This window comes from Podarcis muralis, chromosome 7, assembly GCF_964188315.1.
Source record: "Podarcis muralis chromosome 7, rPodMur119.hap1.1, whole genome shotgun sequence".
In the NCBI taxonomy this organism is placed as follows: Eukaryota; Metazoa; Chordata; class Lepidosauria; order Squamata; family Lacertidae; genus Podarcis; species Podarcis muralis.
In genome coordinates this window covers 43073433-43098287 of record NC_135661.1, presented here as the reverse complement: position 1 = coordinate 43098287, position 24855 = coordinate 43073433, and the positions used below count along the sequence as shown (strand labels likewise).

General features: G+C 42.1%; 1 protein-coding gene across 6 annotated transcripts in view; it reads left to right on the top strand.

Moving 5' to 3' along the window:
- BANP (BTG3 associated nuclear protein) overlaps positions 1 to 24855 on the top strand; it is a 151667-nt gene that overhangs the window by 76704 nt on the left and 50108 nt on the right. For 2 of the 6 annotated variants that reach the window (XM_028739945.2, XM_077931614.1), the window contains exons 9-12: positions 823 to 953; positions 3376 to 3436; positions 5074 to 5136; positions 7271 to 7315. In XM_028739945.2, the coding sequence (XP_028595778.1) occupies positions 823 to 953; positions 3376 to 3436; positions 5074 to 5136; positions 7271 to 7275 (260 nt within the window). In that variant the 3' untranslated portion in view covers positions 7276 to 7315. Of the gene's footprint in view, positions 1 to 822; positions 954 to 3375; positions 3437 to 5064; positions 5137 to 7270; positions 7316 to 24855 lie in introns of all 6 variants that reach the window. The other 4 variants (XM_028739943.2, XM_077931615.1, XM_028739944.2 and 1 more) reach the window with 2 other exon arrangements.

The window sequence follows — 24855 nt, the reverse complement described above, 5'->3', positions numbered from 1 at the left end:
AACACGGGATCTGACCATCTCTCTTTATTTTGGAATCTCTAACAGATTTAGAACCCCATTTTAATAAAAATGAGGAGTCTAATAATATGTCCCATAAGCTGCTTGAAAGCATCTCCTGCTTTGCATGTAGATTATAGGTGATGCATTCCCTTCGCTTCTCCTCTTCCAACTCTTTACTGAAGCAATATTAAATACTTGGGTACTTCCAAACTGGCAATCTTTTTATGAGTGAGACACTTTTTTATGCTATCCTTCAGTTGTGTTGGGAGTTTGGCACTTATTGGGAAGAGGGAAAAGTGGGAACATTTGAGATTATAGATTTGGACATGCAGACTGGCCAGCTGTTAAGTTGTAGGGTGGGTTTGAACGGCATATTGGAAACATGAAGTCACAACTGGATGGACTCAAAGTAATCAGTGCATTGAAGGAAAAAAAAGGGGGGGATAAAACTTACTTTCCAAATTGGAAACTATGTTAATTAATCTGGAACCATTCATAGGTTAATAAAGCAGAGCTGGTAGAAACGTGAACTTACAGAAAGTTTAAGTTTATGCAGCTGGGCGAAAAGGTGCCTTATAATCTTTTATCTCCCCAGGAAGTGTTTTACTCAATCAGTCAGTCTATCAGACATCATCGGCTCCACACATTTTGGTTAGCCCTTTTCATTACAGATGAAGGATCAATCCCTTACTTTTAACTGCAGTTCTAGAATGACCAACAGCACCTTCCTCATTCTGCTTCCCTGCAGTTTCCAAGTGTTCTTAATGGCCACAAGCAGACAAATTCCTAATGAATAATGCTGAGCTTTGGTTTGTTTTCCAGAGAGTGCTCAGAGTACCACATCGGCACCAAATGAAATTCAGGCCAACCAGCCACAAGCGCTTCACTACGCCCTGGCCAATGCCCAGCAAGTCCAGATCCACCAGATAGGAGAAGATGGCCAAGTCCAAGTAGTATGTACTCATTCTTTACAATCTCTTCTTGTCTCCTGAGCAGCTTTCAGTTTTATGTACTTGCAGCTTAGCTTCAACTTTTCCTTATTTCCAAAAATACATTTTTTTTGTTTTGTTTTTAAAGTATTTTCTGCTGCTAGTTGTATGCATGCAAAATATAGGTGCACCACTGATATGAATAACTAGTGATTTTGTGTGGATATATGAATTTGCATGCAAATGATCACCTACACTTTCCAGTTCTTCCTTCCACATTCAGGGCACAATCACAGGGGATTATGCATTTGCACCCCCAGCCCCTGAAGTACTAGCAGTCTGGAAATCCATTTTAGATTCATTTAACCTCATTTTTTCCAAAGTGTGTTCTGAAGCATTTTTCAACATCTGTTAGCTGAATTCCTTACATGTGTATCCATTTAAATTCATGTATATAAGCAAAGCTTATAAACATTGACATTAAATTCTTCTTTCAAAAAGTTTAAATAAAGTTAACACTTTGACCCAAAACCCACAGAAGACAGGAAGTTTAAAAGTTAAGCGTGACACTCTTGCTATTACTCAAGCTTTTGTGTTTCTTTTTTTAAAAAAAATGATTGCGCTGGTGGGCCATGGAAAAGCTTGCATTGGCTTCTGTAGCTTTGCTTCGTATCATTAAATCAAATGCAATGTTGCATGGAACTTAAATATGATCCCCACAGTTAGGTGGAGGGAATGCATACTTCTCCTACTGATATTTTCATAAGTTTCCAAGTAGTGTAGTTTTCTCCAGCAGTGGCGAATGTGATTGGCAGACAACTAGTTCGCTGCGGTTGGCTGAGTACTGCCCCTTTTAGGTCCAGTAGGAAAGCTCTCAGTCCTTGTCAATCCCACTTTAGTCTAAAACTACCAGGCCAGTTCAGTAATCCCCTCACTCATCCACCCTGAATATGCGGACTGCGGGGTGGTTTATCCATTTGCGTGACTTGGGGCTTTATTGTTGTCCACTATATTTACATGTGAGGATTTTTTTATAAAAAACAACCAATAACAACACCTGGGTATATATGACTCACACTTTACTGCTTTTCTGTTTTGAAGTTCATTCATGCTCAGACCTGTGATAGCAGCAGTGCTAGCATATCCACTTAGAACCAGGAGTGCCAACTTGCCCCCACAACTGTGGGTGCCAGGGATCATGGTGCTATGCAGCGTGCATGGCCCTGGCACCGAAATTGTGGGTGCCTGGCCCCTTCATGGGGAATTTTTTGGGTGCTCGGGCACCCAGGGTCTCAGAGAATTGGCACCTATGCTTAGAGCTGAGATGGCCACTTGTTTTCTGATGGCATAGAGACTGGCAACATCTGAACCTGGTGGGAAGGTATAGAATATGAGTGGCTCACAGTGTGAGGAACATCCCTCAGATGTGCAGCCATTTTGAATGAGGCTGGTTTTATATTTACGATGAGCCACTTCAAAGGGCTGTACATTCTAGCCAGAAAATATTCAAGTCAATCCAGTACTTGAAATTGCTTGTACATCACAGCACTAAGAACTGGACTGGAGTATCTTCCCTCTGATTCTTTTACTTGTACAGAATATTTGAAGGTGTCCAAGATAATAACAAAATAGGTTTTGCACACATGAATGAACACATGATTTGAATGAAGAAGACTTTTTTCATTCGTACCATGGAAAGCCCTTTTCCATGTCCATCATGATCCACTGAGAATGTCCTATTGATTATTCCAGTTCTGTGCCATATTCACATCTTAGGGATAAACTAGCCACCTTGAGCACCCTTGGATGGAAAACTGGAGTATAAATTTACCATGTTGAATAATAAACAAACAAACAATATGAAATGGTTGTGAAAAGGACCTCCCATTTAGTTTGCTATTTTTCATAGCAACCTATTCAGTTCAGGACTATGGCACTGAGTGAGGATTAAAAACAAAGAACAGAAGCACATTTTTCACCCTTGCTTGCTTCTCAATGTAAACCACCCCTCAACGTTGCTATTTGCCTGGGGTGGGTGGAGGAAGAAACATACAGGTCCCACCTCCTTTGAAAGTTTTGTGTGACTTGCAAACAGCTTAATGAGATTAAAATAAAAATAAAAAAAACCAACCCAACCAAACGTTTTGAACATTTCCCCCTAGAAGCCAGTAAGAGCTTATTATTGTGAAGGGAAGGCGATTTAATCTCGACATGGATTGGATCTGTGGTCTAATTTTATATACAGTTCCTATTGTCGTTTTGATACTTTCGGCATGCTGCTTCTCCCTATAAATAGACAGTTTCCTTCCAAAGGAAATGAAACTGTTTGAAATAGAAGGGCCTGTGTTTCTTTGAAATTCATGTGCAATTGTTGGTACGTTATAATATAAGGAAGGCCTTTGACAAAATTCCACATGGATATCTTTAATCTTGGTTTCCTACACAGGCATGTGAAAATGAACACAAAAGGCTTTTACAAACCAAAGTAGCAGCCAGTTTGCCAGCAGGTAAATTTCTCTTGCAAAGGGCCAGTCAGGATTTGGGAGGAAGTTTCTTTGCCTTCCTTGATCATTTTTTTTCCTTTTTAAATCAAGTGATATGCTTGATTTTATTGCCGAGGTAGTTGTACAGGTCAGTGATGTATAGTAGCGATTTCTTTAATATATTAAAACTCTTCAGGCTAGATTCTCTGCAATTGTTATCTGGCACAACTTCAATAGAGAATGATTGGACAGCTGCCATTCTACACCAGTGGAAATGTTGTCCTTTAGTGTTTGTGTGTGTGGGGGGGTAGTGCTCTTCTCCTCTCCATACAGAGCAAAGGGCATAGACAATTCATCACATGAATACTGTGGCGGTAATTATTCAGTGATGGTGGCAGAGAAAGCTTAAAGGGAAGCTTTCAAGTATACTTCTCACCCTGTGCCAAAGCCATGGTGTTCCTAGTGAGCATTGCTTTGTGATAATTCTTTGTGGGGTGGGAAATGCCTGGATGGTAACCAGTGTCATTTGCAACATAGGGTTGGAAATACAAGATGGGGCAAACATTTAATTCATTAATTAAAAAAAACACATATCTGGCTTTCAAAGAAATATCATGAGACTCTGCAGAACAATTAGGCAATGGAAAAATGTGACAATAAAAACTATCAATAAAATAGCAAAACATAACTCTTGATGACAGTAACCAAGGATGCCAAGAGCTGGTATTAATAGCCAGGCCAAAGTATGGGTGCTGTGTATCAGTGTCAGTATCAAACTTTATTTCGGTCACATACCAGCATAAGATAAAACATACGGATAAACCAAACACATAAGACTTAAAACAGGTAAGGGATAAAAGCTAATAACTTAAAAAGATAAAAACAAGGACAGATGGTTGAAAGCGACTTTAAGGGAGGGAACCATCTTTCTATCCCTTTAAATAATTTGTCCTGTTTCTCAGCATCCTATTGCAATTAAAATGTTCATGGCACCTCTGTAGCTCAGCTTTGTTGAAACAATCAATCTCTCTCTCTCTCTCTCTCTCTCTCTCTCTCTCTCTCTCTCTCTCTCTGTGTGTGTGTGTGTGTGTGTGTTTTGTTGGGACAGGGGTTGTTTCAGTATTGTCAAATCAACTGAGGGCCTGGGATCTATAACCTCTTGTTTTAATACAGTAATTGATACAGGATGACTGTGTGTTCAAGTGCTTGTCCAGTAGTCACATGCTAGGAAAGGTCAGGATGTACCTGTAGCTTATTCTCTCCTTATGGGGGGGATAAAGCTTTCCTAAAGAGCTTGACCTTGCGCTTCCCAAACAAGCCATGCCTCAGTGGATATTTTCCAGGCTCTATACCAGGGGGACAACTCTGAATTCTCTACAAGCATCTAAATTATACTCTTCCTGTCACCACCAGTCAGAAAATTTCTAGATACTGAGAAAATAAAACCTTGGATAATTTAGTCATGTACCACCCAGGGCTCAGCAAGCCCACCTGTACTTGAAATGGAATGCTGTAAAAGTGTAGGTGCAGCAAGTATTCTGAAACAAGAGGCATTGACTTCTTCTGTGTCTGATGAGTTGAGTTGCTTTGAGCCTATTGTATTCCACTGATTTTGACTGATGCTTCTTGTGTTTCTTTCCCTCCGCTCATGGATCCCACAGGGTCACCTCCACATAGCCCAGGTGCCACAAGGAGAGCAGGTCCAGATCACGCAAGACAGCGAGGTGAGTCACAGACTGAGTGGCCAGCTGGGCAAAACCTGTCCTGCAGCTGTAGTGATCTTACAGTTCTTAGCATGGCTAACATGTTGATAGAGGGAGGCAACAAGGATGAGGTTAAACTTACGGCATTGTAAAGGAAAGCAGCACATTCCAGTCCTAGGCATGCACCATTGAAATGAAGATATGTAGGACATTGCATATGCCCTTAGTTTATTCTCCCCACCCTTGGTTTCCAGCTGTATTAAAAACACAGCAGGATGAACCAAGGATCACATTCCACTTTATACATTTATATACACAGATCCACACTTCTTTATAATGTAATGTATGAGCATTCATGCAGGGATTTCCTTTTCAGCTCAGTACACATGACTAGAAGCTGATCTGTATTTGTGTCTTCAGCTATTTTTGCTTAAAAGGTGAAAGTAGGAAAGTAGTGCCAGAAGCTGCTCTAAAACTATGTGTATTCAGAACTAGCCGTGGATAGCCTAATGATAGTTACTCTGGATCTCATGTGGTGCTGAGGAAACTCCAGAGAGGCTTTGTCTCTTGCGATGTTAACAAATTACGGGAAGAGTCTGTTCCTGCACGCCCATATGACTTAAGAGGGAGTTGTCTTGGACATGAAGGAAAGCAGGATCAGGTCCTTCTTTCATCCATGTGGATAGAAAACATCTGGATTGGAGTTTATTCCAGTTTATCTTCCATTCCTTTGGATGGAAGCAGAATAGTTGCTGACAGCATAAAAAGGATGACAACTGACTGCCCCCCTTTTAGAGGAATACTCATTTTGCCTCTTACATGTGAAAAATCTATGGGAAATTACCTTTCCCCCTTTCCCCTTGCCTTGTTTCAGGCAGATTCTAAGAGCGTAATTGCAGATTGCATAGAAATGTCTTCCTGTGCTTCATTTCTTTCTTTATGCTTCTAGACCCAGAGGCTTCTCCCAAAATCGGCTGCAGCATTTAGAATCTTTTGTAACTGATGTCTTTTGTGACTTCCATAATGGAGCCCCTGTTTGCCTGCGCAACCGAGTTTTGACAAAAAGAAGAGAAATAGCTAGTAGAAATGACAGCCCCACTGTAGCAAATATTGTATCCATTTAGGAGAGTTGCATTCTGTTTCAGCCAAAACTGTACCATATTACTCTACTAATTTTAGGCTGATAGACGTTTTGATTTTAGGTATGGCTGCATGTTTGCAAATCTGAGCAAATAAACAAAGGATGCTATTTCTAAAAAGTTAGAACAAAAAAACCAACAACAACAACAACACTACTGTATGTTGATCAGCCACGCTTTCCAGAGAATCACCAGCAGGGCTTTGCATAGTTTGCAATGCATGAACAGAGAATTTCCTGTTGGGTATAGTTTATAGCACCCTGAAGTTCTCGGCTTTTATTAAAAGCAACAATGAAGTTTCTAGCCCTCATGGCTGCAAATAAAGTTCAAAAACTTATGAGGAATGGTAGATAAAGCCTTAGAAAACAGAAGCAGTCTGAGTAGTTGTGATGTGAAGCTGCACTCCTTCTAACCTCCCCATAGCAGGTAGCAAAAACTGAACATTTAATTCAGGCAGTGACAAAAGTCTGGTGCCCCCGCTTTGGGGGGGACATGCAGCTGTGCTTGGGAATAGTTGCTTAGAGCTGGGAGATTTGTGGCGGGTTTTTAAAAAAGTATTTTAATTTTCATTGACTGCCAAATGCTTGGGAGGAGAGATAGGCTATGGCAGAATAGAGACCCATAAGAGAATGAGCGGGATGGGAAGTTGAGAATTTAAAATTGCATTTAAAATGTTGTATAATACCACTGTAGGGACCTGAGAGTTGAAAAGTGAGTAGGACCTAAATAAATAAATCAGCTCATTTGCTTAGTTTATTTAGATGCACCATTCTTGGTGCAGAATATAGACATTTATAGCCATTAGCCCTGTCCATGGGTTGGATAGCTTTGTGTATATAAAACAAGGGTTTTATATGGTTCTTACTGCCAGGCACGATAATTCACTTCTAAAACTGGGTGAATTTCCTTAAGTAAAGTAATGAAGAACACTAATAAGGTACAGAAATGTGCCCTTTTTGCAGTCTTCCTTCCTCTTAATTCCTGGCTTACATTTAATGTATAATTTTTTCCCCCAGGGTAACTTGCAGATACATCAGGTTCATGTCGGACAAGATGGCCAGGTAGGGATTCACCTCTTGAATGAACTTCTAAGAAGCATTTGTGATCTTGTTGGTGGGAAACACACTTTTCCTGCATCCTCCTGAGACTAGGCAGTGTTTTTTTTTTTTTTTATGTAAACAAATTTGAAATGTAATCCAGCTTGTAGCAAATGTGGCTGCCTGACATCCTTCTGTCAGTATATCTTAAAACTTCCTTGAGTGCTGGTTGCCCTGGTGCTGTGCTGAATGGAAAGGATGTTCCTCCTTCCTTATCATCGGCTGTCAGCATGGCCAGATGTGATCAACAAATTCTCCAGACATGGGGATGTTTGATGCTAAGATGATAACGGACACTTGACTTAATCACCATCGTGAGAAAGAGAAGCCTTTCCACATCTGCTTTCATTTATTTCAGTAACTGCAAACTTTTTTCTGTAATTCTCAGATGCTTGGGGATATGGTTAGGGATTCTGCACATGCTTAAACAGCTCTCTTCTTACTGTTTTATATGTCCCAGAGCAGTTCCATGACTGTGGTGAGTCTTTTTACCATGGGAACTTCCAGTCAATAGCCTAAAGTATGAACATACCCTCACAAGGACCTTTGAACCTAGTCCATAAAACTATAATGTGCAGAATTGTCTTAAGATTGCGCACAAGGTGCTAGAAAATCTTACCTAGGAAATATTAACCCAGAGAAAAGATAGCCAAGCTCTAGTCTGTAGAAGCGCTTGTAGTATCAGCGTCTCTGGTGTCACCAGTTGTGCGTCTGCCTCCATTCTCTCTCTCTCTCTCTCTCTCTCTCTCTCTCTCTCTCTCTCTCCTCTCCCCCCCCCCCCGCGCCCTTGTAATTTTTTTGTCCTGGTAGTTGCTTTGGATTTAGGTCTTGTTTTTCTGGCATGATAGTCCATGGAACCAACAAAATCCTGCCAAAAAGAACTCTCTCTACCTCCACATGTGTTCTATTAGCTCAACGTTTCATATTTCAGTGCACGTTTAATAGAAATACCAAACTGCAGAAATAATTAAACATCGTATTTTAGCTAATGGAGTGTATACAAGTCTTCAGAACAATGGGAGGGTTCAGTTCTTGGCAACAGATATAGATTCTCCCAGAGGTTTCCTCATTGTCTGTCTTTGTTCTTGTTTGACCTCCATCTACTCTCCTGCTGCTGCCCCAACCCCCCCCCCCCCACTCTTCTTCCTAATGCTGAACTTCAGGGAGTGACCAGGCCCCACAGGTATTGGATGTGTCCATCCTACACAAGGCATGTGGAGATAAGCCCTCAATGTCCTGTACAAGGAGGAGAGCAGAGCATTTTCATAAATGCCTTCCACTTATTTTCTCTGCCATTTCCTTTGTGCAGCCCAGCAACAGCCCACCTCTTCTAATAACAGAAAATTTAGCATGACTCTAGAAAAATAGAAGTTGGCTAAAGACATTAGATTTTCCAGCCTGCTCAGAGTTTGCTCGCAAATTCTGGCTTTTCAGAAATTGGAAATCAATGGTAGGGAGACTTAATGCCTGTTGGAGCAATCTTCCATTGTCTCCTGAGACAGATGGATGCCAGCCAGCCAGCCAGCCAGCCAGCCAGCCAACCAACCAACCAACCAACCAACCGGATTTAGTGAGCTCCACCTCTTCAATCTTGAGCAAGAGGTGGAACCTGCATAGAGCTTTCAAAAGGTTTCCTGAGAGCAGGGAGAACAGGGAGAACAGGGAAGAGAAAAACGTGTTGAAACTTGTGTCTGGTGTTCCTAGATGGAAGCACCGAGTGCTTTGAAAAAGATCCCCTTTTGTGGTGTTTGAGGATGGATTGATGCGGGGTGTGTGAATGAGAGAGAGAGAGAGAGTGCGCAAAAGCAAGCATGTGAATTGGTGATGCATCACCTCAGTTTCTCAGCACTCACAGTGTGGGGTGGGGATGAGCAAGAGCAAGGCTCTGTCTCGTCTACTTTCCTCACGCAGCTCCCAGCAGGCTACAGCCTCTAAGGCAGAGCTTTGCAAACTTTTCATGTTGGTGACACACTTTTTAGACATGCATCATTCTGTGACACAGTAATTCAGTTTTACTAGCAAACCAGAGGTTAAGATAGCCCCTTTGCAGCCCTGGGAGGAGCGTGGGGAGCGTTTGTGCGACACACCTACACACTGTAGCTGACACACTAACGTGTCGCGACACACAGTTTGGAAAGCTCTGCTCTACACTACAGGAATACACACTTGATTTGAAATTTCCCCACCTTCTGTAAACAGCCTGCTGTTAGCATGCAAATAAATGGGGAATCTGGTTGCAGAATCTGATCTTCCTACTCTCCAAATTTAGACTCCTTTTCTTCAGAATTAGGAAATGATTTGGTAGAAGTTTCACAGGCCTTCGTTGCCCTTGAAAGAAGGGTAAAGTGTTAGCTTATATACTTATCCAGGGCAAAATGTATTGACAAGTCTTGCTAAAACAGCTGCTTGTGGTGCCATAACAGATGCATGCTCCTCTGCAACCTCTTGTTCGTTTTAAGGAGGCTTCTGCAAGATAAGATCCCAGATGATAATTGTCCCTGATGTGATGCTGTGAGGTCTCTGACATTTGGGTCTTCCTGCTGCACACAAGAGCTGAATTTACAGCATCTGTTCCCAGCATGATCTGCCATAGGAAGCTGAACAGTTGCTATGTGAAGTGCAGTGTGGACGAGTTAGTGTGTTCTAGTGACCTCACAGCCTTATCAGGAACATCCCAATGCAGTTATCTGTGGGAGGACAATCTGTACATCTTAGGGGAAGACTAAAGGGAAAAAACAAGGGGCCCACAAAGGATGTCTGTTTTCTCTGCCAGTTGCTGCACTCTAGAAGCTGTTTATTTGCAATTAGCTTATGGCAAGAGGCAAATTTGCTTGTTCACAGAGAGATCCAACTATTCACAGAAAAGTCTCAAACCAGCCCTGTTTTAACATTAGCTTTTCATGATACGTGTCCCCTTCCTTCTCTTCAAATTATACTGATTGCATCTTGCATTTGATTCGTATCAAAGAGGTATCTCATTGGTTAGAGTTTGTTTAATATCTAGTTTTATCCTATAATAGCAAGTTTGTTGCAGATGCTGAAAAAAAATAAATATACCAGTCTCACACTGTCATTTTTAAAAAATGAGACTTGCTTTGACTGACCAAGTTTAACATAACCAGTCCATGGGCTAGGAATATCTCCCTGGTTCAGAAAGAAAGCAAAAGCAAAACAGCCTTCATTTTTCTCGTTGAAATAGCTTTCTGGCTTAATATATATGTTTTATTTTTCTGTTTGTGCAATGGTATATGGCTTCCAGGATTAAATGCAGTGTCCTACACAGGAATAATAAAGGGGACGCGGGTGGCACTGTGGATTAAACCACAGAGCCTAGGACTTGCCAATCAGAAGGTTCGCAGTTTGAATCCCCGCGGCGGGGTGAGCTCCTGTTGTTCGGTCCCAGCTCCTGCCAACCTAGCAGTTCGAAAGTGCTGCTCTGGTTCGCCAGAAGCGGCTTAGTCATGCTGGCCACATGACCTGGAAGCTGTCTGCGGACAAATGCCGGCTCCCTCGGCCAATAAAGCGAGATAAGCACCGCAACCCCAGAGACGGTTACGACTGGACCTAATGGTCAGGGGTCCCTTTACCTTTTACACAGGAATAAAAAACAACCAAACAATCAAAACCCCTGTAGCAAATACATGCATTGGTCTTAACTACAGAGTTGATGAGCACATGAAAAGTGTTAACTTGCATACTCTCTTTACACTGTTCCTGCTTAATTCTGAGATCACCTTACTCCACCCCAAACTCCTTCAGCTACAGAGCCTCTGATTTAAAAATGTCTGTTGTGCTCCTTTTTTATTTTAATATTTTATTTAATATTTTAATGTTTTATTTTAATAAAAGTCTTTGTTTTTCTCTTTTCCCCTGCCCTGGATGACAGAACTCTGTTATGTGTCCCATGCATAGCCAGGTTTAAATAGGGTTAGGGTTACAGGATAAGAACAAAGAAACCAGATAACTAAACAATAGCCAACACATCTACTTAAATATAAGCAAGAAGCAGCAGCAGCAGAACAACCTGGAAAAAACAGTTGCAACAACTACCGCATTTTTCGCCCTATATGACGCACTTTCCCCCCTCCAAAAATGAAGGGGAAATGTGTGTGCGTCCAATGGGGCAAATGCAGGCTTTCGCTGAAGCCTGGAGAGCGAGAGGGGTCGGTGCGCACCGACCCCTCTCACTCTCCAGGCTTCGCACACCTCTCCGCAAGCAGTGGGAGCCCAGCGCTGGGCTCCCGCTGCTTGCGGAGAGTTGCCTGCATGCTAAAGCCTGCGCGCGCTCAGCTCAGCACGTCCAGGCTTCGCAGACCTCTCCGCAAGCAGCGGGAGCACTCCCACGGCTTGCAGAGAGCTGCCTGTTTGGGGGCTGGGGTCAGGGGAAGCTTGAGCTTCCCTTTATTTCCCCCCCAAAAAACTAGGTGCGCCTTATGGGACGGTGCGTCCTATAGGGCGAAAAATATGGTAGCTAGGGATGTTGCAAATCATTCAAAGATCCAAAAAAACAGACTTAAATTTACAAAGCAGGAGATTGCCTGTAGTATGGGAGTCTCATACAGATATTCAAGCGGGGCCGGGGGGGGTGTTCTACAACTGGGCACTGCTACTGAAAAGGTTTTGTCCAATGCCTCTACTAGCAGCACATCTGGCAGTGGTGGGAAGAAGGCCTCTGCATCCAAACCATACAGCTTGAAAGAGAGTGACCAACGTTTTGAGTTATGCTCAAAAATGAATTGGCAGAAACCCCACACTCATTCACACAATGTAGAGCGATGCCGAAACTACTGAGCTCTAGTTAGCTTCCAGACGTTAGCTGAAACATGCGCTCTGTTTTCGTGCATATCTGTTCAATGGAGGATTCTCCCTCATCAAATGTGCAAATTTCTACATAAAAAGTGAAGCTTGTGAGAATTTGGTTCAGCTTGAAACATTGTATAGTTTCAGCTTTAAAAGATTGCTGCTTGCCCTGATATCTTCTTGATCAGGCAGTTAAAATAAATGCATGCACAGCTTTCACAGTTTTTTTCTTCTTCAGATTATGAAACATAAGGTTGCTAAGCACCCAAATGTAATCCTTTTAATTCTCTTTACTGACGGCTCAAGTTTGGTTTCTCTCGGGATGCAATTAGGTGGGTGCTTTAAATATAGGCCAGTTCAGTAATTTTTGTTTTGTAAATACTATCTTGACACTCACTCGTGGGGATAGTCTTTTATTATAATGTAGGAATGTTAATAATGTTTCTTGTGTTTTGGCCTTTTGTGGCATCCATGCCAAAGAGCTGATTCTGCTGGAATCTCTCTCGCTCTCCTGGGCCCTTCTGTTATTTGCGTGTGACCAACAGAGGGCAGTGATAGTAAGATCTTTGTTGCACACTTTTCTAAAGGTTTGAAGAAACAGAGAGGAAACGGAGACACTGGACATCTCCTGCATCCTCTAACTCCGTGTTAGGGGGACACAGGCATTCAGAAGGTGGTGGTTCCAGCTCCTCCAATGCCAGAGGCTCTTTCGCTCTTTTGTGTACACGAAAACTGTTTGCCTGTTTCAGCACATCTGCTTTGAATAATCAAGGCGGAGAAACAAACAAGATTGTTAGGAGAAAAACAACAAAACGAAAAACTAAACGCTGTGCAGCTGGAAACAAGAAACTGCTCGCCTTTTTAAAGAAAAAAAATTGAAAAGGAGAAAAATTAGCGTCATTACTGGCAATTCGTTGATAAATGATTGCAAACAGCTTTTCCTGGATTTGCCCTAGTTCTTAGAAACTAAAATATTAATTTGAAGTGAAGAGCTTTAAAACTGTGTTTATAGGAGCTTACAGACAATTCTTTTTTTGATGAAATCTTTTGCAGTTTTCATTCTTGAAAACAGTTTCCACATAAACTTTAGTGGTTTTTAACTTTCCAAAATTGGGAGCTGTCTTATCCCTATGTTCCTGGGATAAAGTATTCCAAACGGGCATCTCCTTGGCACTCCCTTTTTTTAGTAAATAATTTTGCAGTGTTTCCATGCACACTTGGAACTCTTTGTGCGGAGCAGCTTTTTGTTTATTTCTCCATTTCAGGAAGGTGGAGCTTGGAGCTCTAAGGGAGCACAGAGCTTATGGCTTCCATCCCTTCCTGACTCAGAAACGGGTCTTGATCTAGGCAGGTCCTTATGTGTGTTTCTCCCCAGCTCCTGCATAGCCCCACATCAGCTAGCCAGGAACTTCATCAATAGCCCTGATGTTTCTGCCATGGTTTGCTGTCATTGTTGCAGCCCTGGGGTTGATGAGAGTAAGAGCCAGCCAGAAACCCATGTGGCAGGAGTTGTGCCTCTAGGGTACAGGCCATAACTCAGTGGCAAAGCACCCACTTTGCATGCAGAAGGTCCCTGGTTGTGTCCTCAGTCTTTTCCAGGCAGGACTGGAACCCTGGAGAGCTGCTGCCAAACAGTGCATACAGTACTGCTCCAGATGGACCCAACGGTCTGATTCCATATAAAGCAGCTTTCTATGTTCCATCTTCTTTCCATCTGCTACTGAACTGGGTCTGCCACATCCTTCTTGTTGAAAATCTCCTAAATACAGATGCTAAGGAGTAAGTGTCGCTGAACACAGTAAACTTACTTCAGTCTTTATATGTATAGGATTGAAATGCATGTCTAAGATGTTATATCTCCATTGTAGTTAAGTAGTTTTGATTGATTATCAACCGGTCTTTTAACTGATTATTCAAATCAACACACAAATAAATTTGTGTATCTCCAAAAATTCAGTTTTGGTGCCTTGTTGACATATTGAAGGTAATGCAGAATAACATAAGCAAAAGATTATTTCTCATTGTTAATGTGGGGTTTGTGCAGTAGTTAGTTAAGGGTGGATTGGTTCCTTGTTTTCCCAGCTTATTAGAACCTGAAGTTAATTGTTTAGTATATGATAAACATATGCTTCATTATCTGTATGGTCCGTTTTCATACTTCTAAGTTGGGGGGAAGCCATTGCAGAAAGAGCAGCCGTTTAGCATTTTACAAATTGCTGAAACTATTTACAGTTCAGGTTTTAGCAGTTTCTGTTTGAGCATTAAAATAGAACTATAACTGTGCCTCCACAGCGTAAGTTCTTTTTAAGTTTTAGTTTCTTTTTTTAAGGCAAATTATGAAGGCATATCAGATGTACATAACTTCTGTCCAATTTTGCAAGCGAAGGTTGTTGCCGTCCTCCTTTTACATGCTATTTGTCATGGCAGAGAAAGCAGCAAAAAACTCTATCCTCCCGTGAAGTTACTGCTTTGGAATAACAGCTCTGGGTGCTGTATAATGGCTTGTGATATTAAGTTGAATGTAAAATGTCTACTACAGGTTATAAAATTTGATGGCTGCTCTGCAAAATTGTTCATGCTTTAATGGGAAGGGTAAATGCTTAATACTGTGATTGTTATAAGTGTTCCAACACAAGAGAGTGAGTCACACTTCAGCAAATTAGGGCAGGTGCTGGTATTCAAGAGAATTTCAGCAGCTGGGCATACTCTAAGCTCTCAGAAGTAAGCAGCAGGAATCGGTGTACTCTTCAGTCTGGAGTGTAGTTTGCTAAGTATGCTTTAATGGCAGCTTCACCAGACACAATTCAAAGTAGGTTAAACACATTTAAAGTCCCTTGGAAATAAAATGAGGCTTTCAGCCCTTAACTACGTGCTAAAGCCCTGTTGATTACAATGGCAACTAAATTTGGTTTGATATTTATTTATTTGTGGGGCTGTCACCTGATTAAAGAAATATTGGTCTATGAATAATATAAAGTTTAGTGAATCAAGTGAATTCTGCCTAAGTTTGCACATGAGAAAACCATAGCTCTGAAGAAAAAGCTTTCTAAGTTTATTTTTAGGTAATGCATATGTGTGCCATAGCAGGCATTGTCTTAGATGTGTCTCCTTTTCTCTGTCACATAAGGAGTCGATGCCCTTTTAAAGATGGTGCATGTATATTTATAGTAGGGACGCGGGTGGCGCTGTGGGTAAAAGCCTCAGCGCCTAGGGCTTGCCGATCGAAAGGTCGGCGGTTCGAATCCCCGCAGCGGGGTGTGCTCCCGTTGCTCGGTCCCAGCGCCTGCCAACCTAGCAGTTCGAAAGCAACCCCGGGTGCAAGTAGATAAATAGGGACCGCTTACTAGCGGGAAGGTAAACGGCGTTCCGTGTGCTGCGCTGGCTCGCCAGATGCAGCTTGTCACGCTGGCCACGTGACCCGGAAGTGTCTGCGGACAGCGCTGGCCCCCGGCCTCTTGAGTGAGATGGGCGCACAACCCTAGAGTCTGGCAAGACTGGCCCGTACGGGCAGGGGTACCTTTACCTTTACCTTTTTACTGTGTTTATAAGTGTTTCTGTTAGAATCATTTTACAGATTTTTAAAATAGGCAGATTAATCAGTGGGCGCCTTTTCAGTCAACCAGAATGGTTTTTAACCAGCTAATCTAACTTGTTGCCATTAAGCATTATAGCCATATTTACTGATCGCTTGTCCCCTCCTGAAAGTGCAGAGTGGGTTGCCATTTTAAAAGCATAAAGTCCATTAGGATACTGTCATGCAGTTGAGCCATTCTTGCCCCCAACCAATCCACTCTCTGAATAAACATTCATGCTGCCTGACTGAGAAGATAAAAAAGTTCAGATGTATACAGCCAGGACTGTATTGATAAGAAAGTGATACTTCCACACCCAATATGTGAAATATTTCAACCCATGCTGGTTTCTCTCTGGCTGCCTGTGATCAGTGCTGGGCCAGTGTATTTCCTGCTGTAAGGGGCAAATATGAAAGTGTCATAAAGAGAAAAGCGCCATCCCCATAAAATAGATGCACTCTATGCTTTATGAGACTGCCCAGAGTACATAGGAAGCTGAGTATTGCTGCATATAGCTCAGTACTATCTACACTGACTAGCAGTGACTCTCCAGGGTTTCAGGCAGGGTTCTCTCCCAGCCCTACCTGGAGATGCCAGGGATTGAATCTGGGACACCTTCTGCATACAAAGCAGATGCACTGCCACTGAGTCATGGCCCTTCCCAAACTGTAGAGGAAACTTGTTGCTTCTTCTGTTGTGGCAGCTAGTCAGAATAGATGAATGCCTTTTCTCCAAGAATATCAGCTCTCTTTTTATCCATCTTTTTGTATCTCAAGTAGCAGCATTCGTAGATCACCACACCATTAGTTTAACTGCACTTGTTAATACAATACATGTTTACAATTTTGTAATTGTTCCACACCATTAGTTTAACTGCACTTGTTAATTTAAGTTGCTATTTTTAATCTCATGAATCTTTTAAACATGTATTGTATTTTAATGCCAATGCCATCCTGCTTTTAAGGAAACTTGACAGATGGAAGGAACTATTTTAGGAAGGAAGGTATTGAGCAAGTATTATTAACTTCACCTCCCCCAAAAAACTCTCTTATCCTTTCTTTCTCTATTATATCCTCATGGCCATCACTACTTTGTTTAGATTAGTGCTGTTATGGCTCAGTAGCTAAGATGTCTGAGTCAGGAAGCCCCCAGTTTAAATGTTGCCCCAGCTACAAGACCCCAAAAAGGATCAAGGCAAGACATCTGTTGTTTTTTTAATGTTGTTTAAACATTTAAACAACATTTGGCTCACTATGATCCAAAGACCTGCAAGTTGGCTCTGCTGGCTTTGGTTTCAGATGTGCATGCACTAAGGGAAGGTATAGGGGACAGCTTCTTCTTTTGAAATGAACAAGGGGTTCACCAGAGCTCCGCCATGCTCACTGGATCCTATACCATTCATGGTATACATGGACAGTTTCATGGGACCGTACAGCTCATATCCTGCAGGTGCCTGCTTTGGGTGGGGTTTCTGAGTGTCAGAGTCCATGGACTAGTCTCTGGTGAAGCAGAATGAGCTTTCTGGAAAAGGATAATTCCTCTGTCATATTTTTGGCATTCTCCTAAGAGGATGGGTTGTGCCATTAAAATTCCTCTCACACAGCCGGGCGTATTTACAGTGCTTTAAAGGATCTGTTCTTTACTTGGAGTATATTATGTTCTTTATTCACCCAAATCTTGTTTTAATATTGCTGTAAACGTAATAAGGAGAGATATGATAAGACAGGGTAATCTTTTAAAATGAAGGGGAAATAATTTTCTTTGCTTTCAAAGGTGATGTCTGGGCCTAGAATTCATCTCATTACAATTTTTTGTGTGTAATAAAAACTGTTCTCTGTGTGGAATAGCAATGATTACAAAGCTATCTTTCTAGGGAAATCTATCCCTAATCTATGGAAATAATTCTCTCTCTCTCCCTCCTTTTAAAAAAGCATTCTTCATTTGTGATTCTCTGATTATCTGATGAGAACTCTCCCTTAACACTTTTGTACTTGGCCACATGCTACCTCATTTTACCCGTATAAAAATCTGAATCCCTGACCTTTCGCTTCTACTCCCCCTGCTTCCAGCAACCTTTGTTGTCGTTTCTATGTCTTTCCATGGTGTGCCTGCTACAGCCTATAGTCATGCTTCCTTATTTTCACATAAATGTGTACACTGTATTGCAATGCCCCAGTTTGGCTGACTCTGAGCTGCTAGTAGCCTTTCAAAATGCACAACCCCAGGGGTGGAGGGCTCCCCCCCCCCAATTAATTAGTGCTCTCCTAAAGAACCTGATGCATTGGTTTTCTCAGGCCTGGGATATACAGTGGGATTGATCCAAAGGTTGCTTTTTTCCAGCATCCATTGCTGAACAGATCACCCAGTTCCCTCCTTACAAGCAGAACTTTCAGTGAAAGGCAAGTCCCGCCTTTCATTGCTTTTACCAGGCTCAAATTGCTTTTCATTGAATGAGAGTGTGGCTCTGTGAGCATGAAAGGTAGAGGATGCAGGAAGGGCAGCAGACGGTTGCACAGAGTTGGCACATGGTTGGCTTCCAGATTGGGATCTATAGCCCAGTTCATAATCAGGCAGTCGGAGGACATCAGATGGCCTGGCTGAGCCTCTCCAGTTGGCTGTTGGGTCCCCTGCCATCTCCATTGCCCTGCACTTCTCTTTTAACCCTGATGGCACTGCTGTCCAACTACCATGTCCCTTGTTTTCCTTATGTGAGTATGGTAAAGGAACCTGTAAAGTCTGTAAAACACAATCTGAAGAGTGCTACCCTAAAAGGAGGAAACAAATATATTTCTGCTTTTAGCCATCTTGAATCTGTGTGATAATGAGTGTGCTACCCTGTGTAACAAATACACCAAAATGTGCACTTGTCTTGCTTGTTTGCACAGCATCACATGTCTTGAGTGTTGAAGAAGAAAGGGGTGTGGGACTGGTTACAGGGCTTTGGGGTCCTTGTGAGATTTGGCTGATAGGAGAGAGAAAACTTGAAGAACTGTACACTGATGAATTTTAATTCACATACTTAATTGTTGAACTAGAAGATCCTGAAACTTACTTTGGTTTATGAGAAGCTCAAGTGGTGTCCTAGCATCTGCATTCCTCACAGCATAATTGCTTTTTGGAGGAAAGTGGGGGTGAAGTGCAGGAGGTTACACGAGGCACAGGAAATATTTTCTTGTTAATTAAAACATTCTACAAATGAATAACACACTTGTCTTGGGAGGAAAGGACTGGCTAGTGGGTGCCAATTTTTCAGCTCTGCCAAAGCAGGCATGTGAGGATCAAATTAATTGACTTTCTGTTGTTCATTTGCTTAATTCTTTCTATTACTGCTGGTGTGTGTGTATGCTTTAATTCAGTCAAAAGAGGGCAACATTCCTTCCTTTTTCATTGTCTTTTTCTCTCATCACCGCATTGTGTATTCAATAATTAATTTTTTTCATAAATCAATATAGCATTTGTGTCTTCCCCGCCTCCCAGTGCTTCTGAAACATAGCAAAATATTTGTGTTTAGAACAGCCACCGCAAAGTAGAACAAAGGGCTAGCTTATACCAAAAAGCTTTCCCCCCAATCCCTTTTTTCCAAGTTGGTGTGATGTTTTAGTTCAGTGTTTTGACAAACTCTGGCTTGAGCTGCAATGGGAGAGTGTGCCAGTCATGAAGAACCCAGACAAAAGCTGATTTGTTTTCAGTACAGCTCATCTCTCCTGTCTTTTTTTTTTTTTTAACCCTTCTAAGAGTTTGTGGGCTTTATTTAGTTGGTACAACCATATGGTTTGCCAAAAGTAGTGTATTCCTTGTTTAGTTGTTTAGTGGAAACCTTCAGTTGTTCCTTTGAGCCAAAGGCTTTGGTCTTTGGCAGTGGTGCATTGCTGCAAGGATGTAAGTGACATTATTGCTGTGACTGTGAAACTCCGAATAAAGACCATGCCAGCTGCTCCTTTATTTCAAACTAGCAAAATATCTGTAATAAATATGGGGTGGAATGTGTATATGTGTGGTAGGTAGGGTTGCTGGAGAATTTGGATGGGAAGAAAATGGAAATTGCTGCAGTTTGCATGTTCTACTGTGATCAGGAATAGAAATCAGTCAAACAAAAATGAGTGGCATTCATTCATGTAGTATTAGCCTCTTGGGCTTGCTGATCAGAAGGTCGGCGGTTCGAATCCGTGCAACAGGGTGAGCTCCTGTTGCTCTGTCCCAGCTCCTGCCAACCTAGCAGTTTGAAAGCATGCCAGTGCAAGCTGATAAATAGGTACCGCTGTGTCAGGAAGGTAAACAGCGTTTTCGTGCGCTCTGGCACTTGTCATGGTCCTCCGTGCACCAGTAGCAGTTTAGTCATGATGACCACATGACCTGGAAAACTGTCTGTGGACAAACGCTGGCTCCCTTGGCCTGAAAGCAAGATGAGCGCCGCAACCCCAGAGTCGCCTTTGACTGGACTTAACCATCCAGGAGTCCTTTACCTTTACCTTTCACCTTACTAGAGGGAGTTGGACAATATGGTCTTTGGGGGTAATCTTTCCAGTTGTCTTATTCTATAACACCAAAAATATAATACAGCAGGGAACTGGGAAGCACCTCTGAGCTCTCTTGGTTATACCCAAATGTTGTGCAGGTGGAAGGCCACTCAAACAACACCTCCCTCCCAATGCAGTCTGCATAACCTGCCCTGCCTCTATTGGGAGTTGTTAGTAATGAAGTGGGCAGGTTTGTGCTTGCTGAAAGTCTGAGCTAGGTGAGGCACTGCCCCTTTTGTCCAAAGGTCCAGCCTCCATAAATAGTTTTTCAAAGCCCATCGGAAAATGTGAAAAGAGGAAAGCCATTCAAGCCAGGGGCTATGCACAACAACTAGTGGTAGTGAATTCTGCAAATTCATTATGCATTGTGTAAGGAAGGGACTTCAATGGAATTTAGAGGCGGAGAAGTGTAGGAGTTAGTCTAAGGTATAAGCAGTACAACATACTATTGCATTGTAATTAAGGCTATGCAGTGCCTTATAGTGAACATAGTAACTGCTACCTCCCTCTTGAAGAAATGTACGAAGTTCACATTATACGGGGAAAGTGGTTTTGTGAAGGCATTTACCACAGTAAAAGAGCCTGTAGGAGCCCCCACATGAGTGCCACAAGACGAGGCAGTTTGAATTTGAGGGTGAGACTCACTGTGAGGAGTACGTAGTCCAGAAGAAATGTTAAAATGGGAGTTCTTCTACACTTTGTTGACACTGCTTGTGTTTCCATTGAAGAGCAATTTGAGCAGCTTGAATTTCACAGGAATACATGGGGATTCTTGTACAACCTTGAAAAGCTACCACAAGAGATGCTTACCTCTACTGCATGGATCCACATAGAGCTTTCACTGAATACAAGCACTCCAACAATGGTGATGCAGCTCTTTGTATTGTAATCTTTGTCACATTCTGTCTCCTGGAAAAGGTTCACCCATGATACCAAAATAACTGATGTATAGCTGATACCAAAATAACTGATGTCCTCCCACATGTTTGGGTAGCACTATTAATTCCCTCCACTATTAATTCCATGGAAGCGAAAGGAAAGTCCAATGCTGTAAAGAAAAATATTGCATAGGAACCTGGAATGTAAGAACCATGAACCTGGGTAAGTTGGATGTGGTCAAAAATGAGATGGCAAGAATAAATATTGACATCTTGGGCATCAGTGAACTAAAATGGACGGGAATGGGCGAATTCAGTTCAGATGACTATCATATCTACTACTGTGGACAAGAAACCCGTAAAAGAAATGGAGTGGCCCTCATAGTCAACAAAAGAGTGGTGAAAGCTGTACTGGGATGCAATCTCAAAAATGATAGAATGATCTCGATACGAATCCAAGGCAGACCTTTTAACATCACAGTAATCCAAGTTTATGCACCAACTACTGGTGCTGAAGAAACTGAAATTGACCAATTCTATGAAGACTTACAAGACCTTATAGAAATGACACCAAAGAAGGATGTTCTGCTCATAATAGGGGATTGGAATGCTAAAGTAGGGAATCAAGAGATAAAAGGAACAACTGGCAAGTTTGGCCTTGGAGTTCAAAACGAAGCAGGGCAAAGGCTAATAGAGTTCTGTCAAGAGAACAAGCTGGTCATCACAAACACGCTTTTCCAACAACACAAGAGACGACTCTACACATGGACATCACCAGATGGGCAGCATCGAAATCAGATTGATTATATTCTCTGCAGCCAAAGATGGAGAAGCTCTATACAGTCAGCAAAAACAAGACCTGGAGCTGACTGTGGCTCAGATCATCAGCTTCTTATAGCAAAATTCATGCTTAAACTGAAGAAAGTAGGAAAAACCACTGGGCCGGTAAGATACAATCTAAGTCAAATCCCTTATGAATACACAGTGGAAGTGAGGAACAGGTTTAAGGATTTAGATTTGGTGGACAGAGTGCCTGAAGAACTATGGATGGAGGCTCGTAACATTATACAAGAGGCAGCAACTAAAACCATCCCAATGAAAAGGAAATGCAAGAAAGCAAAGTGGCTGTCCAACGAGGCCTTACAAATAGCGGGGGAGAGAAGGCAAGCAAAATGCGAGGGAGATAGTGAAAGATACAGGAAATTGAATGCAGATTTCCAAAAAATAGCAAGGAGAGACAAGAAGGCCTTCTTAAACGAGCAATGCAAAGAAATAGAGGAAAACAATAGAATGGGAAGAACCAGAGATCTGTTCAAGAAAATTGGAGATATGAAAGGAACATTTTGTACAAAGATTTCCATAATAAAAGACAAAAGTGGAAAGGACCTAACAGAAGCAGAAGACATCAAGAAGAGGTGGCAAGAATACACAGAGGAACTATACCAGAAAGAAATTGATGTCTCGTATACCCCAGGTAGTGTGGTTGCTGACCTTGAGCCAGACATCCTGGAAAGTGAAGTCAAATGGGCCTTAGAAAGCATCGCTAATAACAAGGCCAGTGGAAGTGATGATATTCCAGCTGAATTATTTAAAATTTTAAAAGATGATGCTGTTAAGGTGCTACACTCAATATGCCAGCAAATTTGGAAAACTCAGCAGTGGCCAGAAGATTGGAGAAGATCAGTCTACATCCCAATCCCAAAGAAGGGAAGTGCCAAAGAATGCTCCAACTACCGCACAATTGCACTTATTTCACACGCTAGCAAGGTTATGCTTAAAATTCTACAAGGCAGGCTTAAGCAGTATGTGGACCGAGAACTCCCAGAAGTGCAAGCTGGATTTAGAAGAGGCAGAGGAACCAGAGACCAAATTGCAAACATGCGCTGGATTATGGAGAAAGCTAGAGAGTTCCAGAAAGACATCTACTTCTGCTTCATTGACTATGCAAAAGCCTTTGACTGTGTCGACCACAGCAAACTATGGCAAGTTCTTAAAGAAATGGGAGTGCCTGATCACCTCATCTGTCTCCTGAGAAATCTCTATGTGGGACAAGAAGCTACAGTTAGAACTGGATATGGAACAACTGATTGGTTCAAAATTGGGAAAGGAGTACGACAAGGCTGTATATTGTCCCCCTGCTTATTTAACTTATATGCAGAATTCATCATGCGAAAGGCTGGGCTGGATGAATCCCAAGCCGGAATTAAGATCGCCGGAAGAAATATCAACAACCTCAGATATGCAGATGACACAACCTTGATGGCAGAAAGTGAGGTTGAATTAAAGAACCTTTTAATGAGGGTGAAAGAGGAGAGCGCAAAATATGGTCTGAAGCTCAACATCAAAAAAACGAAGATCATGGCCACTGGTCCCATCACCTCCTGGCAAATAGAAGGGGAAGAAATGGAGGCAGTGAGAGATTTTATTTTCTTGGGCTCCATGATCACTGCAGATGGTGACAGCAGCCACGAAATTAAAAGACGCCTGCTCCTTGGGAGAAAGGCGATGGCAAATCTAGACAACATCTTAAAAAGTAGAGACATCACCTTACCAACAAAGGTCCGTATAGTTAAAGCCATGGTTTTCCCAGTAGTGATGTATGGAAGTGAGAGCTGGACCATAAAGAAGGCTGATCGCCGAAGAATTGATGCTTTTGAATTATGGTGCTGGAGGAGACTCTTGAGAGTCCCATGGACTGCAAGAAGATCAAACGCATCCATTCTTAAGGAAATCAGACCTGAGTGCTCACTGGAAGGACAGATCCTGAAGCTGAGACTCCAATACTGTGGCCACCTCATGAGAAGAGAAGTCTCCCTGGAAAAGACCCTGATGTTGGGAAAGATGGAGGGCACAAGGAGAAGGGGACGACAGAGGATGAGATGGTTGGATAGTGTTCTCGAAGCTACAAACATGAGCCTGACCAAACTGCGGGAGGCGGTGGAAGACAGGAGTGCCTGGCGTGCTCTGGTCCATGGGGTCACGAAGAGTCGGACACGACTAAACGACTAAACAACAACATTAATTCCCTCCACATTTCCAGTTATAGTTGCCAGTGGCAAGCATAGGTTTCCAAAGTTAAAGCTCATCAAAGCATGCTTGCAACCTTCCATGGTGGATGAGAGGTTCACATCATTTGATAGCCTATCCATCGAGAGCAGCAGTGCTCAAAACACTGACCTCTCAACTGCTACAGTTTGCACAAGCCAGAGCTAAAAAAGCCACATTCTGAGTAGTGGCAGTGCACTAAGCAACACAGAACTATCACAAGTTTTGCCTCAAATATTTTTTGTTTTGTATGTAGCAGTGCCTATCTTTTGGTAAGCATTCTTTATTTTAAAATAACAATTCATTTTATCTTTATAAATAATAAAGACGTTATAAATAAAAAGGTATCCAGCTGACCTCTTACAGCTTATGCCTTTATTTTATTATTATCTATATAGTGCTTATAGTGCTTATAATATTTGAAGTGCTCAGTAACATTGCCTCAAAGTAAAGCTGTGTTCCACTGATTTTTACCTAGCAAAAATGACATCTAACTGGAAATTGTAAAAGAAACATACTTTAAAGCTAATTGAATCTCAGGGTTTTAGCCCCATGTTGGGCAAATATTTCTGCATTGCAGGGGGTTTGACTAGATGACCCTTGTGTTCTCTTTCAACTCTATAATTCTGTGAAGGAATATCCTTTTTGTAGCCAGTATCTAAACAACCTATAGAACCTTGGAAAAAAGGTTA